The sequence below is a fragment of the Mustelus asterias genome, chromosome 23, assembly GCF_964213995.1.
Source record: "Mustelus asterias chromosome 23, sMusAst1.hap1.1, whole genome shotgun sequence".
Classification (NCBI taxonomy): Eukaryota; Metazoa; Chordata; class Chondrichthyes; order Carcharhiniformes; family Triakidae; genus Mustelus; species Mustelus asterias.
In genome coordinates this window covers 71,848,608-71,866,972 of record NC_135823.1, presented here as the reverse complement: position 1 = coordinate 71,866,972, position 18,365 = coordinate 71,848,608, and the positions used below count along the sequence as shown (strand labels likewise).

General features: G+C 46.5%; 1 protein-coding gene across 1 annotated transcript in view; it reads right to left on the bottom strand.

Moving 5' to 3' along the window:
* LOC144510879 (uncharacterized) overlaps positions 1-18,365 on the bottom strand; it is a 44,105-nt gene that overhangs the window by 20,344 nt on the left and 5,396 nt on the right. Inside the window, exon 2 of the mRNA XM_078240922.1 lies at positions 5,864-6,114. Coding sequence (XP_078097048.1) covers positions 5,864-6,100 — 237 coding nt within the window. The 5' untranslated portion in view covers positions 6,101-6,114. The remainder of the gene's footprint in view (positions 1-5,863; positions 6,115-18,365) is intronic.

The following is an 18,365-nucleotide window of genomic DNA, read 5'->3' as shown; positions in this document are numbered from 1 at the left end:
ATGGAGCAGCTGTTCCCCTTAGTTGAAAGGTCAGTCACAAGAGGACATAGGTCCAAGGTGAGGGGCAGGAGGTTTAGGGGGGATGTAAGGAAAACCTTTTTTACCCAGAGGGTGGTGGTGGTCTGGAATGTGCTGCCTGGGAGGGTGGTGGAGGTGGGATGCCTCACATCCTTTAAAAAGTACCTGGATGAGCACTTGGCACATCATAACATTCAGGGCTATGGGCCAAGTGCTGGTAGATGGGATTAGTTAGGCGTTCAGGTGTTTCTAATGTGTCGGTGTGGACTCATTGGGCCAAAGGGCCCCTTCTGCGCTGTATGATTCTATGATTCTAACCAGATTGGCTGAGATAAACAACCCTTGAGAGAGACTGGGGACAAGTGAAAAGGGACAGGGGATAAAGGCCAGGGGAGAGTGTAGTGACCGTGATGAGAGACAAGGCACTGGGAAGGAAAGAAGGGGAAAGAAAAGGTAATGAGGGATGCAGATGTGGGAAGAGAATTACAGCTCATGGATATGTGCGCAGCAATGATCATGGGCCAAATGGTGTGACTGACAACAGCAAGGAGGAAGGGCAAACTCAAAATACATTCCCAGTGCTTAGCCTAACCACCTGCCAAGACATTCTGTCCAAAATAACAAACAAGATAAGATCACACAGAGAATCAGATCAGGAGATTGAGAGACTGAGAAACAGAACAGAATAAAAAAAGAGGTACAGAAATAAAGCAAAAATAGCACAGCTAATCAAGGTCAACACCTAAGCAGCAGCGCAAACCATCTACCAGTAATAATACAGGAATTCAAATGTATAAATGTAAAGATTCTGCTCCCATTTGATCGGAGGACAGACATAGGGGAAACGGTAAACTGGCAGCCGAGGTCTTGTGCCCAATATACAGCAACATATCATCCAAGCTGTTCTACCTTGCAGTACTGGTGGAACAGGAGTGCTCCGCTATCCTATCTTACCAGCTTGATTCATTTACTTGTGGATGAGTATTTTCAGCAGCACAGATTCTGCCACTTGTACAATATTACTGAAACCAATCTCTACACGACACATCAGGTGTCGAGATAGGAGAAATCATTTGCTCTGCTTCTTAAAGCTAGACTTTTTGGATTCCATTTACAGAACAAGGGTCTGATTTTTGTTTGCGGATTGCCCTAGTTTGAAGTTTAGTTTATTTATTAGTGTCACAAATAGGCTTACATTAACGTTGCAATGAAGTTACTGTGAAAATCCCCTAGTTGCCACACAGTGCTTGTTCAGGTACTTTGAGGGAGAATTTAACATGGTCAGTGCAACTAACCAGCACATCTTTTGGACTGTGGGAGGAAACTGGAGCACCCAGAGGAAACCCATGCAGACATGGGGAGAATGTGCAAACTCCACACAGACAGTGACCCAGGCCGGGAATCGAACCCGGATTCCTGGCACTGAGAGGCAGCAGTGCTAACCACTGTGCTACCGTGCTGCCCACAATACTTATCAATGTGAAATGAATTCGTATGCAGAGCTTGAGCTGACAAGTGGCAAGTAACATTCGCACTACACAAGTGCCAGGCAATGACCATCTCCAACAAGCAAGAGTTTAACCATCCCCCCTTGACTTTCAATAGCATTACCATCACTGAATCACTCACCATCAACATTCTGGGGGGTTACCATTGTCCAGAAATGGAACTGGACCAGCATTGTAAATTGTGGCTGCAAGAGCAGGTCAGAGGCTAGGAATCCTGCGGCGAGTAACTCACCTCCTGACTCTCCAAAGCCTGTCCACATTCTACAAGGCACAAGTCAGGAGTGTGATGGAGTATTCTTCACTTGCCTGGATGAGTGCAGCTCCAACAACACTCAAGAAGCTTGACACCATTTGGCTGAGCACCAAGTTCTCTGTCCTCATTTGCAGCAGCGGCAGGGAGATTTGCCTTGCCAAACAGCAGTGGCATTGCAGAGTTCATTAAAATAAAGACACCACGGCAGCTTCCAAGGAAGTGGCCATTTAGTTGCAGGATTGTGGATTGCTGTGACAGACAAGCTTCCCGTGAACACAATGCTAATAGAGTTACTTGCTGATTATGGGAGGTTTCATCACTTGGCCTCCTGCCTCTCATTAGCCTGGACGCACATACTCAGCAGTGACTGCCCAACACATCAATTGTTAATATCGGTGAGTACGACACCCACAATCATTGGCACTTCCAAAACTACTCTACGTCACAGTTTTTATTGATTAGAGCAACCTGGACTGCATGGCATCATGGGAGTGCTGTGCCTCTGCTGTTTGTTATGAGGACAACTGGAGCAAACTGGAAAGGGAAAATGTCTCGATGATATTCCCCTTGGTTTCTCACAAGACTGTCCCAAAGATTAATCTGTAATTCCAGGTGACACCAGGAGACACCAGGACAATCTAGGAAGGTTGCCAACTATTAATTCTCATTACTGTACATGGTCTTGTGGGTATCATCCCTGACACCTTGTGTCTGTGGAATCCTGCTACTGGGTAAAAAGGAAATACGCTGTAACATTGGTGCTTGTTATCCATGGGAAAGCTAATTCAGTTGATAGTTCTAGAAATTAACAACGTATCAATGGCTTGTTTCGTGAATCAGTGCATAGATTTACATCACAGATATTCCAAAACCAGCCTGAAATTAACCTGTGGCACAGGAATTAAGGACAGTTGGTGATCCTAATTTCCACCAGAAGAATAATTTATACAGTGGATGTGGGTTGCAGCATGTGGCATAACATTGTGACAACTTTCTTTCCAAAGGTAAATCTGCCCAGGTATTCTCAGACAAGTACAAGTGTCTCTGTATACTTGGATCTGTTAGTATGGGTAAGTTTAATTTTTAGGTTTATTTATTAGTGTCACAAGTAGGCTTACATTAACACTGCAATGAAGTTACTGTGAAAATCCCCTAGTCACCACACTCTGGCGCCTGTTCGGGTACACTGAGGGAGAATTTAGCATGGCCAATGCACCCTAACCAGCACCTCTTTCGGACTGTGGAAGGAAACTGGAGCACCCGGAGGAAACCCACGCAGACACAGGGAAAATGTGCAGACTCCGCACAGACAGTGTCCCAAGCCGGGAATCGAACCTGAGTCCCTGGTGCTGTGAAGCAGCAGTGCTAACCATTGTGCCACCCGGGTGGGTGCCATTCTGCTACTGTGCAACCCCACTAGCCTGGCCTTCTTCCTTTGCACTTCATCCAAAAAGAGTAAGGAATTGCCCATGAAAAACCTGTTGTGAGATATGTGAAGCGAGGGGAAAGTCTATCTCGCAACAGTTGGTAGAACGGCTGATAGCAATAAGGCGGTTGGAGTTTACCTGCTCAGCACATCAAATTTCCCTTGCCCTTTTCCCTGGTGCCAAACAACCTGAAAGCCTTTGTGTGGATGTGAGTGCAATCGAGGTGGAAATGGCACAAAATCGTTCCCATAGCTTCACCGTGCCTTTAACACAGCATGAGAGAGCAGTCATCTTTCAAAAAATCAGGCTACGCAATTTCACCTTCAGCCAGAAATGGTAATGCCATTGAACTGTGAAGCCTCCACCAGATTTTTCACCTCGCTCCCCTGTTTATAGCCTCCAATGAAAGGGAAAATCTGGCCCCTTACCCCACATAAGTCAGTCATAAGTGTTGTGTAAGGGTTAAAGGAATGGATATGCTAATGTATGACATAGCTGATGGACGTATCACTGACATCAGTCCGTCATGTGTTAGACTCTCACCCTGAGGTTGGAACACACTATGCTCTAAAGGAACGTGCCTGTTATGTAACCTGTTTAGTACTAATAGATCTGCCTCAAGGGAGTGCCGAGTACAGACAGTCTGTCGCAGGAAGAAGGGTCATGCATACCAGTAACCAAGAACCATGCCAAGAGTCCACAGATCAGAAGAACAAAAAGCACTGGATTAAAATTTGTAACAAACAATGAAGTTACTGTGAAAATCTCCTAATCGCCACACTCCAGCGTCTATTCAGCTACACTGAGGGAGAATTTAGCATGGGCCAATGCACATAACCAGCATGTCTTTCAGACTGCGGGAGGAAACCGGAGCACCCGGAAGAAACCTATGCAGATGTGGGGAGGACGTGCAGACTCAGAATTGCACGCAATCAGGACCTTGACCTTCCGGTTGCTGCCATTTTAACACACAATCCTGCTCCCATGCCCACATATCTGTCCTTGGTCAGATAAGATAATGAAGGGGCTGGATAGGGTAGAGGTTGAGAGATTCTCTTAGAAGGGAAACCAGAACTAGAGGGCACAGCCTCAAAATAAGGGGGGGGCCGGTTCAGAACAGAGTTGAGGGGAACTTCTTCTCTCAGAGGGTGGTGAATCTCTGGAATTCTCTGCCCATTGAAGTGGTGGAGGCTTCCTCGTTGAATATGTTTAAATCACGGGAAGATAGATTTCTGATCGATAAGGGAATTAAGGGATATGGGGAGCAGGCGGGTAAGTGGAACTGATTCTCCTCAGATCAGCCATGATCTTATTAAATGGCGGAGCAGGCTCGAAGGGCTAGATGGCCTACTCCTGCTCCTATTTCTTATGTTTTTATGTTCTTGGTCTGCTGCAATGTTCCAGTGAAGCTCAACACAAACTGGAGGAATAGCATCTCATCTTCCGGCTCGGTACTTTACAGCGTTCCGGTCTCAACATCGAATTCAATAACTTCAGATGATTAGCTCTACCCCACCTCCACCCCTCTGTGTTCATTTTACTTAATTTTTAACTGTTCTCTACCTTTCATTTCTTTATTGCCTTTATTTTTCTTTCACCCCCCCCCCACTCTCTCCCCCATTTTATCCTCCGATTTCTTACCTTTTCTCTGCCTTTGCTTCCCCTTTTCTCTTTTTCTCAATTTTATCTCTCTCCCACCCATCTCCCCCCTCCCTCCGCATCTTCATCTGTCACAGTTTATCCTCTGATTACAGCTTCTCTGCCATTTGGCCATTCACACCCTTTATTCTCTCTGTGGACAGCCATTAGCAGTCTTTTCCCCTGGTTTCTGTGGCTATGACTCATCTTTCATTCCCTCACCCTGCAGTATAAATATCTCCCACTTCCTATGCCTTTTAGCTTTGACAAAGGATCGTCTGGATTCGAAACGTCAGCTCTTTTCTCTCCTTACAGACACTGCCAGACCTGCTGAGATTTTCCAGCATTTTCTCTTTTGGTTTCAGATTCCAGCATCCGCAGTAATTTGCTTTTATCCAGTTTTTGAGGTACAGTGTTTGCAGTCAAACGGTCCACAAACAGGGGTAAAAACATTATCGCAGCCTACGTTCTGTGGTGGAGGTAATAAAATTGACCATCATTTAGCTCAGAATAAGGTGCTGTAAAGAATAATTACATCATGATGTATCAAAGTGGCACCAACATTAGAAAAAAACGTGGTTGGTGTTGGTTCTCATGGGTCTATAAATTGGTAAATTCTAGTCCCCCATTCAATTAGTGGTAGAGTGAATGTGAAGAAGATGATTGTGTTTGTGTAGGATTCTCAGTCATGTGTGGCTGAAGGAACAATGGAGAGTAAAATTTAAACAGTGAGCACGTTTCAGTTGCTCATTAATGGACGGAGATTGGTCATGTAGGAATATCAATGTTGCAATCCCATGCATTCAACAACATACCTCATTAAAAATATTGTTCACGGTGTTGGCAACATGGGCGGTGGAGAGAAAAGAGAAGGGAAAAAAGAGTTGAAAAAAACGATTTGAACTGAAATTAAAAATGGGTTAAAATGTGTTCTGTCCAAGCACATTAAGTGCTACATTTATTATCGGCAACTAACATTTATTTCTGTAAATTTATAAAGTGCCTATCAGGGAGCTTACTTGCTTATAGGAGCTTGTATAGTCTGTTACAGCAGGTCTTTTTTCCAGTATCAGTGTACTTTTATGCATAGGTCTGGCACCAAGGTGGCTCACAGGCTCTGCTTCCTTCGCAATGTTTATCCTATAAGGTTGGTCTCTGAGCACTGTCATATCCTTGGCCTGGTCAGTGAGAATTGTGTTGGTGCTGCAACCTTTCCCAAGGCCAACTAATATCTGTGTGCATTCTTGATTCGACATGTTGCAAGATTAAACTGTAATAATAGATAAAAAGCAAATTTAATTTGAATAGACATTATAAGAACCCTATGCTGAAACAATATCTTAGTGTCAAAATGTTCAAACTGTGCAATATACAGTTTTTAAAAAGCAGTTTTGTTAATAGAATCTTATTTGCATTGCATCGTTTACCCTGAGTGTTATAAATTGCTCATATGATGGTAGAGGAACAAGTTTGGAATTTAATTAGCTTATTTAATATCTTAAGCTACTAACACGGAGCTCAAACAGCCCTAGGAATTCTCTTTGCGTGGCTGGCCTTCGTTTTTAACCCTTCAACTCATGCAATAAAAGATTTTTTTTTAAAATAGCTCAATTATAACATCAACCTATAATTCTCAAATTCAATATATATCTGCCATATTTCCCAGGCATTGGTGTCTCAGGGAGGACCGTCACTTCTCCTGGGCTACAAATTTACAAACAGCTCTCAACTCTCAAACAGAGATTCCCTAATTGACCTCAGGATTTACAGCACTTAATCAATGTGATCTTGAAGAGGTATGCCAGGTGCACTAGCAGTAGAATACTTTGTGCATCATATCAGTTAATGAGACAGCAACCAGACATGTATAGTTAAAGGTGTAAATCAGTAAGTTGCTGTCCGAATTGTCTTCTCCAGAAAATGGTATCTTGTTGCGGCTGTCTGACTTTTCAATCGGCCAGGGAGGGTCTTAATTCGCCAACATTATGCCGGAGACCCAATTCCACAAGTCTTACCCCCCCCCAAACATGGCATCTCCCCCACCCCACCCATTTTCACTCGTGGGGGGAGGGGGGGGAAACAGGGTGGATTGTAATTTGCACATCTATGGCTCACAGAGGCAGCTGCACATTTGAAAATGCAGCTGGCTACAAACAGATCCAATTTTCGTAACTGAAATATCCAAAACATGGCGTGTGGGCTTTAGACCTTTCACAGGAGGTTCTAAAGCTGCCAGAGCTCTTTTGGAGAGGTCAATTGCCTTTTGCGGTTGTTTAAGGTAGACATGAACAAGCATAAAAAGTGGATAAACTCACTGGAACTGTCAAGCAATGGAAAGAACTGGCACGTTGTTAAAGCGGTTAAATCTCTGTCCTTTAAATAAAAAAGCAGCCTGCAGTTAAAATCAGTGCTTGCTGTTTCACTCTGTCTGTTTACATAAGACTGAGGCCTTTCCCGATTCACTCCGCACTTTTCACTTGTGATGCACTATCAATCAAGCAAAGACTAGTTTGTATGCAAGAACAAATAGGCTTTTATTAGCAAAAGACTTGGAGCACACCCATACCGATGAACTGGTTCGGACTGAGGCAGGGGGTGGGGAGCAGTCGCCTTTATACCTGGTGCAGTGGGGGGAGGAGTCCCGGGCAGGGCCTGCAGGAACGTGCCCAGGCATGTCACACACACAGGCAATAAGCTAACAGTGGTTTACCACATTCACCCCGTTTTTAAAAAAAGAGTCCGGCGGGGGTGAGGTGGGTGGAACGCTTTTTACAGAATTACAAATTTAGTCTCTCTGGCAGCTTGATCTGCCGCTGCAACCGCCGTAGTGCCGGTTGTGGTGTCGGTTCAGGTGGCCGCAGTGTTGGTTCAGGCGCCAGGTCGTAGTCGCTGGAGTCGTCTGTAGTCCCTTCAGATTGTCAGGTGCGTGGTGGCGACTCCTGGGGCTCAGGCGTGCTGTATACGGGGGCTCGGGAAGCGTGCTGTGGCTCTGGTGCTGTATGGACAACGTTGGGAGTTGGGGGTGTGGGGTTGTGGGTCGCAGTGGTCCCTGGGGCACCTGCGGGTGCCAGGTCTCGAATAGACTCTGTGTCCTCCCGCCCGTCGGGGTACGCCACATAGGCGTATTGGGGGTTGGCATGGAGGAGTTGGACCCTTTCGACCAGGGGGTCCGACTTATGGGTCCTCACGTGCTTCTGGAGCAGGACAGGGCCTGGGGACGTCAGCCACGACGGTAGTGAGGTCCCCGAGGAGGACGTCCTGGGGAAAACAAACATTCTTTCATGAGGGGTAGCATTGGTAGCTGTGCAAAGGAGTGATCTAATTGAGTGTAGTGCATCAGGGAGGATCTCTTGCCAGCGGGTGACTGGAAGACCTTTAGATCTCAGGGCTAGTAAAACAGCCTTCTAGACTGTCGCGTTCTCCCTCTCTACCTGTCCGTTCCCCCTGGGGTTGTAGCTGGTGGTCCTACTTGAGGCTATGCCTTTGGAGAGCAGGTACTGTCGCAGCTCATCACTCATAAAGGAGGATCCCCGGTCGCTATGGATATAGCTAGGGAAACCGAACAGGGTGAAGAGGCTGTGCAGGGCCCTGACAACCGTGGCCGAGGTCATATCCGGGCAGGGAATAGCGAAGGGGAAACGTGAATATTCGTCAATGACGTTGAGGAAGTATATGTTGCGGTCAGAAGAGGGGAGGGGGCCTTTGAAGTCGACGCTTAGGCGTTCGAAAGGGTGGGTGGCTTTTATGAGGTGTGCTCTGTCTGGCCGATAGAAGTGCGGCTTGCACTCTGCGCAGACCTGGCAGTGTCTGGTTATAGACCTGACTTCCTCAGTGGAGTAGTGCAGGTTACGGGCTTTAATGAAGTGAAAAAACCTGGTGACCCCCGGGTGGCGGAGGTCGTTGTGGAGAGTCTGCAATTGGTCTATTTGTGCGCTGCCACATATTCCCCGGGACAGGGCGTCTGGAGGCTCATTGAGCTTCCCGGGCCGGTATAAGATGTCGTAATTGTAGGTGGAGAGCTCGATTCTCCACCTCAATATTTTATCGTTTTTGATCTTGCCCCGCTGCGTGTTATTAAACATGAATGCAACTGATCGTTGGTAGGGTGAATCGTTTACCAGCTAAGTAGTGGCGCCAGTGCCGTACAGCTTCCACTATGGCTTGGGCCTCCTTTTCGACAGAGGAGTGTCGAATTTCAGGGCCTTGGAGGGTTCGTGAGAAGAAGGCCATGGGTCTGCCCGCCTGGTTAAGGGTGGCGGCGAGGGCGAAGTCAGATGCATCGTTCTCCACCTGGAACGGGATGGATTCGTCTACAGCGTGGATCGTGGCCTTCGCGATGTCTGCTTTGATGCGGTCGAAGGCCAGGCGGGCCTCTGCCATCAGGGGAAAAGAGGTGGATTTGATGAGCGGACGGGCTTTATCCACATAATTGGGCACTCACTGGGCGTAATACGAGAAGAAGCCCAGGCATCTCCTCAGTGCTTTGAGGCTGGTGGGGAGGGGGAGTTCCAGGAGGGGACGCATGCGGTCGGGATCGCGACCGATTACCCTGTTTTCCACAACACAACCAAGGATGGCGAGGCGGTGTGTGCGGAATATGCACTTCTCCTTATTATAGGTCAGATTTAGGAGTGTGGCGGTGTGGAGGAATTTGTGGAGGTTGGCGTCGTGGTCCTGCTGATCATGGCCGCAGATGGTGACGTTATCCAGGTACGGGAAGGTGGCCCGCAGCCCATTCTGATCTACCATTCGGTCCATCTCACGCTGGAAAACAGAGACCCCGTTGTTGACGCCGAAGGGGACCCTAAGGAAGTGATAGAGGCGGCCATCCGCCTCGAAGGCAGTATATTGGCGGTCCTCTGGGCGGATAGGGAGCTGGTGGTATGCAGATTTTAAGTCGATGGTGGAGAACACCCGATATTGCGCAATCTGATTAACCATGTCAGATATGCGGGGAAGGGGGTACGCATCCAGCTGCGTGTATCGGTTAATGGTCTGACTGTAGTCAATGACCATGCGATGTTTCTCCCCAGTTTTAACAACTACTACTTGGGCTCTCCAGGGGCTGGTACTGGCCTCAATGATCCCCTCCCCTAGGAGCCGTTGCACTTCGGACCTGATAAAAGCTCTGTCTCCAGCACTGTACCATCTGCTCTTGGTGGCGATGGGCTTGTAATCGGGGATGAGATTTTCAAACAGTGAGGGGGGGGGGTGACTTTAAGGAACGAGAGGCTGCAGGTGGTGCGCGGTGGGTGATCTAAGAACTGCTGATTGCAAACGGAGAGCGGGGGAAAAGGCCCATTATACTCCATAGTGACGCTCTGAAGGTGACTCAGGAAATCTAGCCCCAGAAGTACGGCAGCACAGAGTTGTGGCAGCACGAGGAGCCTGAAATTTTTGTACACTGTGCCCCGTACAGTCAGGGTCGCCACGCAGTCCCCGAGGACATCCACCGAGTGGAACTTTGAAGCCATGGAGATCGTTTGCTTCACTGGCAGTATGGAAAGGGCGTAGCGACTCACTGTGTTAGGGTGAATAAAGCTCTCCGTACTCCCACAGTCAAATAAACAGTTTGTAATGCGACCGTTTACCTCGATGTCCATCATGGACCTGGCGAGTTGGTGAGGCCTGGATTGGTCCAGCGTAATCAAAGCCACCATTGGATTTTGCGAGTAGTCGTATGTGGCTGACAGCGTCCAAGATGGCGGCCCGCATGGCCCACACGCGGCTGATGGCGTCCAAAATGGCGGCCCGCACGGCCCACATGCGGCTGATGGTGTTCAAGATGGCGGCCCGCACGGCCCACACGCGGCTGATGGCGTCCAAGATGGTGGCCGACACGGCTCACACGCGGCTACCGGCGCCCAAGATGGTGGCCCCCGCGGGTCGCACGCGGCGCTACTGGGCTTGGAGGTCGATTTTGCTGTGCATACCTTCACGTAATGGCCCTTCTTTCCACACCCAGAGCAGATCGCATCCTTCGCCGGGCAGCGTTGTCGGGGGTGCTTCCCCAGGCCACAGAAGTAGCACTTCGGGTCTCCGGAGACTGCCGCAGTGGTCGGGTCATTGGTGGGACATGGCGTGACATAGGCCTGCGGCCCTCCCGAGTACAGAGGTGGCGGCGGCCACGGTGTCCACGATGCACTCCCGTGGTCGGGAGTGTAGGCCTTGAGATTACGGAAGGCCACCTCTAACGACTCGGCAAGCGCCACAGTCTTTTGTAGGTCCAGCCCACCCTGTTCCAGCAGTCGTTGTCGGATATAGTTTGACCTGATACCCGTGACATAGGCATCTCTGATTAAGTCCTCAGTGTTTTGGGCGGCTGTTACGGTCTTGCAGTTGCAGGCCCTGCCAAGTGCTCGCAACGCATGCAGGAATTCATCACCCGATTCTCCTGGCTGTTGTCTGCGAGTAGCCAGAAGATGTCTGGCGTAGATTTCATTAGACTGTTTGTTGTACTGGCCTTTTAAAAGTTCGATCGCATCCTTGTAAGTTTCAGCGTCTCTAACCATCGAGAATACTTGATTGCTTACCCGGGCGTGGAGCACGTGTAGCTTGTCGGTTTCGGTCCGGACGACGGAGGAGGAGGAGGTGAGGAAAGTTTTGAAACAGCGCAGCCAGTGATCGAAGCTGTTAGAGGCTCCTACAGCTTGAGGGTCCAATTCGAGTTTGTCGGGTTTCAGTATCTGCTCCATCCCAAAACTTTTGCTAATAAAATTGATGCACCACCAATCAAGCAAAGACTCGTTTGTATGCAAGAACAAATAGGCTTTTATGAGCAAAAGACTTGGAGCACACCCATGCCGATGAACTGGTCCAGACTGAGGCAGGGGGTGGGGAGCAGTCACCTTTATACCTGGTGCAGGGGGGGGGAGGAGTCCCAGGCAAGGCCGGCAGGGACGTGTCCAGGCATGTCACACACACAGGCAATAAGCTAACAGTGGTTTACCACAACTTGCATCGCTGTTCTGTCTTGACAGTGAACGTGGGGATGAAAATTGCCCAACTGAGTATGTTTAAAGCAGAGATTGACAGATTTCAATGGTATAAAGGGATATGGGATGGTGCAGGAAAAAGGCATTGAAGTGGATGATAAACCATGATCATACTGAATGATAGAGTAGACTCGATGGGCTGAATGGTCTACTCCTGCGCCTATGTTTTAGGAAATTGAAGGTATTCTACTGTGCTAATGGAAGGTTATGAAATCAGCACTAATCCAGTAATGGAAACACTCAGGTATATGTCAACAGACAGGGTATATAGAATCATAAAATCTCTACAATGCAGAAGAAGGCTATTTGGACCATCGAGCCTGCACAAACTCTCCAACAGAGCATCTTACCCAGGCCCTATCCCCATAACCCCACACAGTTGCCATGGGTAATCCATCTAACCTAGACTAGAGGAAATCAAACTCCCAGAGGAAACCCACACAGACACGGGGAGAACATGCAAACTCCACACAAACACTCACCCAACGCTGGTATTGAACCTGGATCCCTGGCGCTGTAAGGCAGCAGTGTTAGCCTATGTGCCACCCGATATCAACAGTGTAAAATAGCAAATAATGATTTTTTTCAATGATCTAAAAGGAGTTTTACATACTTCGACAAATGCTTCCGACAGTTCATTTTGACACTGTGACAGTTCCAATGAGCTTGACAATTAATGAGTTTTTGCACTTTTGGCGCACATTCCTACCTAGTTTAATCAATCCAAAGGGCCACAGACCTCCCCCTATAGGCATCTGATTTCCCCCAAATCTGTCCTGGGACCATATCCAAAGGGGCACCCTACCTTTCCAAAGAGGTATCCCACCTCTCCAAAGGATTCTACAAAATTTAAGCTTGCTCCTACCAGGTGTAACCTGTGCACATTTTGTCTCATACAAATTGGTCACCAAAATTAGACAAGAGAGGAGGCAGCTGGTGATTTAGTCGGGTAGCCACATCTGTGAAACGTGCAAGTGCAAATTGTGATCTGGACCCGTTCCTGCCCCTGTGAAATGGTAGGTGCCATGTTCAGGGACAGGTCCCTGATTTGCAGCCTCTTCCCCCATTTTCACACCGATGGAGAGGTCTATATATAATGAAAGTCATTCATAATTCTTGGTGTGGGTCTGCTCTACAAACTGTTATTGAGAATAATATTACCACATCCCAGATCCTGTATTATCACAGCACTCTGCTGTCAAGTTGGAGAGTGCTTGGTGTTGAAACTCACAGACAAGCACCTGTTAAATGTCTGTAATGTGAATGGAAAGCTGATGAGTTTAATGTCAGGGCAGAGCAGCTGCCAAAGAGTTTAAAATTGGGAGGCTCACTGAAAAGCAATCAGCGTGTCACCAGTATGGGTGGACAATCACAAATCCTCTCTGAATAAAACAAAAGCATCGTTTTGTTAATTGTTCCACATTTATCGAGACAAACTGTGTATGCTTCAAGTGGAGCTTCTTTTAATAAGATTCATACGTGATCCTAAGAATATAAAGAGTGACTCTGTGGTGGGACACTCCCAATTGGAAGTAACAGTCATAGGAGCCCTTCCCAGGAAATCTTTATTAATGTTAGGAGAATTCAAGGTTACCTGCCTGCAATGTACAGAGATGTGTTTCCACTCGGAGCGTCAGGTCCTAGTAGAAACACTAGTCCTGGTGCGGCATGGTGGCACAGTGGGGCGATACAGTGGCCCCGTGTCTGCGTGGGTTTCCTCCAGGTGCTCCGGTTTCCTCCCACAGTCTGAAAGATGTGCTGGTTAGGTGCATTGACCCGAACAGGCACCAGAGTGTGGCGACTAGGGGAATTTCACAGTAACTTCATTGCAGTGTCAAAGTAAGCCTTACTTGTGACTAATAAATAAACTTTTAGGTCATGAAATCACCCTGTAATCTCAACTTAGTTTGATGACATTTGTGATATTGAATCTTTCGGTTTACTGGTTATCACTTCATGTTTTCATTATTTGTTTAATCTAAACCAATTCTGATTTTAATCTGAAAATGTTTTATTGCAACATTAGAAAGCTCTGCAGGTTAGCACACTGTCCTTTTGGCATTTCGTTCAAACTAATGGAATCAAAGAAGTGAATCATTCCAGCTCCTGGACTCACTACAGGAATTCCTCAGAGCATACATTAGGCTCAGCTTTCTTCAGCTGCTTCAACAATGACCTTCCCTCCATCATAAGGTCAGAAGTGGAGGTTGTTTACTGGCTACTGCACAGTGTTCTGCTCCATTGCAGTTCCTCAGATAACGAAATAGCCCATGCTAGCACACAATAGGACCTGGACAACATCCAGTCTTGGTGTGATAATTGTCGAGTAATATTTATGCCATACTAGTACCAAACAATGGCCATTACAACAGATGAGTTGACCACCACACCTTGACATTCAACATTTGCAAGTTTCCCACCATCAACATCATGGGGGTCATCATTGACCAGAAACTCAACTGGAAGCTAGATTAGCACTGTGGCTACTATAGCAGACCACTGACTGGATATTCTACAGAACATGGCTCACCTTCAGACTCCCTAAAGCTTCTCCAACCTACAAAGCACAGGTCTGAAGTGTGATGGAATGTTGTCCACTTGGATGGATGAGACTGGATCAATGTGCCATCCAGAATAAAGCGGTCGCATGGCTGGAATTTCATACACAATCTAAACATTCACAGGTCCCTTGCAATTGCAGTGGGATGCACAGGAGCAACTCAACATGACTGCTGGCTACTTTGACACCAGCTCTCAAAATGTACCACCTTGAAAGACAAGTGCGTCAGGTGCAAGGGAATGCTGGACTAACACCAAATAGAACTTCCAGCCAAACCTAAGGAACAAATTAACTTTCAAAATTTGTTGAACATATAAGTGATTACCAGCAAACAAATATGTCTGTTATGCTCATAAGTAGTAAATTCATTTGAAACCAAAAGGGTAATCATTTTAGGTTGATCTTGATCGGAGGTAGCTCTCAACCCCATGAAGATGCAATGGATTCCTCATTTACATCTCTACCACAGCCCACCTACTTTTGCTAATAAGGTACATTGTAAAGGCTTTGTCTAAAAACTGATTCAAGCCAGATTTGTTCAGCTCTGCAGTACATCACTTGGCTAGTCTCAGTACAGAACTGTTAAACACAAGGTCCCATCTCTGTTTGCTCACTCATCCTGTTCTGTTTCGTGAATTTATCAATACTTTTCCGCTGTACTTAGATCCCACCTTTAACTATTTTATTTTCATGAATTAATGTGATATGTTTAATTTTAGATTCCATTGTGTAAACCAGTTTTACAAGAATTCAGTTCATTCATTCTCTGCCTTATCTGGAATGACTGAGATTAAAAATGGAAAACTTACACCTGAGGGTGATAATTATCATCTCTCTTCCTATGACAAATGTGATCATCTTCTGTCGTTGTGGAATCACATCTGGCATTTCAGGGCAACTTGTAATTTTAGCCTCTTTATAATTATAAATGGCAGCAACTGAGTAAAAAGACAATGATTTAATCTGTCAATTCCAGTGATCTGTGAATCCTTCAAGTGATCTGTGGATCCTTCAGATGATCTCTGGATTCTTCAGGTGATCTCTGGATTCTTCAGGTGATCTGTGGATCCTTTAAATCCCGTCAACAAGAAAATGAGTTTTCTTGCCATTTGGCTTCTTTTGCTGTAGATAAGTTAGCTTGTCAGACTTTAGGGCAGGTTGAAATTCAGAATGTCAACCAGAAGATTAAATTACAGCATCACTTCATTGACATGTGCATATCACATTTATTGGGCCAGAATCTTCTGGAATAGTAATGGCATGTGAATGACGCACACCATCTAGCATCATGTGGTGAAGAAGGTTTCTCTGTGAATTCCATATCACCACAAGTTGCTAGACAATTTGAAGCACTTTATGAAAGTGGCATTGCAGTAATCCCCCCTTGACTTTCATGAAATTGTTATCGGTGAACATCAGTTTTCTATTAAACTCACCACACAAAGTTAAGACCAGTATTTTACAGCATAAGTGTCCTTTTAATTGCATGATAATTATTAATGACTGCCAATTAACCTCTGGCCCAGAAAATGAAGTTTTAAAAGTGTTCTTTTAAAAGTGCTCCTTCAGATAATAATGAATTGTTGGAGACTTTGACAATGTCATGTTTTATATTTTTGCTTTCTTTTCTGTTTTTTTTCCTTTTTTAAAAACATGAGGATTATAAGATTGTTATGTTTTGGGACGATGATCAAATAAAAAACTTCACTTACATTCCTTCAAGTGTTTAATCTCTTTCAAAAACAAACATTTGCATTTATATCCCCACATCAAAGACTTTATAACCGCTTGGAGCTATCAATCAAACTATGGACTGACAGCCACTCCTCTGTGTTAATGATAGGTTACGGAATAAACTACATGTCCCATAATGAGATTATTTCCCGATTTTCCCCACCCCTCGCCAGTGATGTAACAAAGTTTCCTCCTTTAAGTACATTTGAATGTTTGAATATATGTTTAAGGGGCCTCCCCTGCACATTATCCCCCCTCACAGAATATTGAAACCTCTCCAACATGACGCATCACGTCAGCAAGGTTCACAACAGGTTTGAGAAAACGGAGAGCAGTCGTAGGATCCCACCAAGGGCACCAAGGTAAGCCCCCAGTAGAGAGGCTGGCACAGTGCTAACTTGTGCCAGGGGGCAATGTTAGGGTGGGCCCTAGGCTGGGCAGCCCCATGGGAGGGGTTCCTTTTATGTGTGTGGGGAGGGCTGATGTCTGTGAGGGGGGAAGAATGTGCTCGAAACTGTGGTGGTTTTTTGGGGGGGGGAGGAGCACGGAGCAGTCGCCCCGATGCCTGCAAGGGGGTGGGGGTGAGAGATGGTGGCCCCGATGTTGACGCAGCAGGGGGAGGAGAGGATGGGAACAGGAGCCCTGTTGCTTCTGAGGGGGATCATACTATGTACAAGGGGGAGGGAGTGGGTGTGATCTGGGGACTATTCACTTTCAGTGCTTATCGGGTCGCTCACTCTTGAAAGATCTCTGTATAGCTGGCCTTGCTGGCTCTATCAGCTTCCCCCCCACCCTGGTTCCCCCGTCCCCCGCCGAAATGTCACTCATTTTATTTTCCTCAGAGAGGCACAAGATCTGGACTAAAAGCTCGGTCGTGCAGTTGAAGAAATACATGCCACTTTCAGCCAGAGCCTGACACATTGAAAAAATATGTGAAAGTTCCACCCAATAGCTAAGCTTCCATAGCCCTCTGTGTTAGAGAATTCCAAAGATTCACGACCGTCTGAGTAAACAACAGTTCTCACCTCAGTCCTAAGTGGCTTATTTTGAAATTCTGTCCCTGGTTCTAGTCTCCCCAAATAAGGAAAACATCTTACCCACATCTACCCTGTCTATTCCTTTAGTATTTTGTAGGTTTCAACAGGATTATCTCTCATTTTTCAAAACTCTGGAGAATACAGGCCCAGTTTGCCCAATTTCTCTTCATAGGACACACCTTCCATTGCGGGAACAAATCTGGTGAACCTTCATTGCACTCCATCTGTGGCAATAATAGAAAGGGTTGGCTTATGAGGAGAGACTGAGACTATACTCATTGGAATTCAGAAGAATGAGGGGAGATCTTATAGAAACATATGAGATTATGAAGGGAATAGATAAGATAGAAGCAGGGAAGTTGTTTCCACTGGCGGATGAAACTAGAACTAGGTGGCATAGCCTCAAAATAAGGGGGAGCAAATTTAGGACTGAGTTGAGGAGGAACTTCTTCACCCAAAGGGTTGTGAATCTGTGGAATTCCCTGCTCAGTGAAGCAGTTGACGCTCCCTCATTGAATGTTTTTAAGGCAAGGATAGATAAATTTTTGAACAGTAAAAGAATTAAGGGTTATGGTGAGCGGGCGGGTAAGTGGAGCTGAATCCACGAAAAGATCAGCCATGATCTTACTGAATGGAGGAGCAGGCTCGAGGGGCCAGGTGGCCCACTCCTGCTCTTAGTTCTTATGTTTTTATGTTCTTATTTATGTTCTTATCCCCCCCCCCGCCTCATGTAAGGGGACCAAAACTGCACACAGTACTCTCTGGGCATGAAGCTGTTCTCGCTGGAAAACAGAGCCGGGAAGATAAGAAACTGATTCGCACTTAGCCTTTTTGAGTTTTTGTTTTTTGTGCAGGTGCATGGGACCTTTGTCTTCAACTCTAAGTCACATTGGTCATGCGCGTGGGACCGACCAACGTAAAGAATCTAAACCATGGCCATGTGGCACATGTGAGGGAGCTTTGTTGGGGCTTGGAGATTCCAACCACAGAGCTGAAGACAAAAATTAGTTTTAGTTTAGTTTAATTACATGAATTTTGAATTGTTTTAAATCTTTTTCACTACTCCTTGAGGGGGTCTTCACGGCACGTTGATTGGGAAACACTGGCCTAGTGAGTCTTAAGTTTGTTTCGGGCGCTATGTCTAGGTGCCCCATCCCCCCTGCCCCGGTGAGATCTGAGGCTTCATGAGACCCAC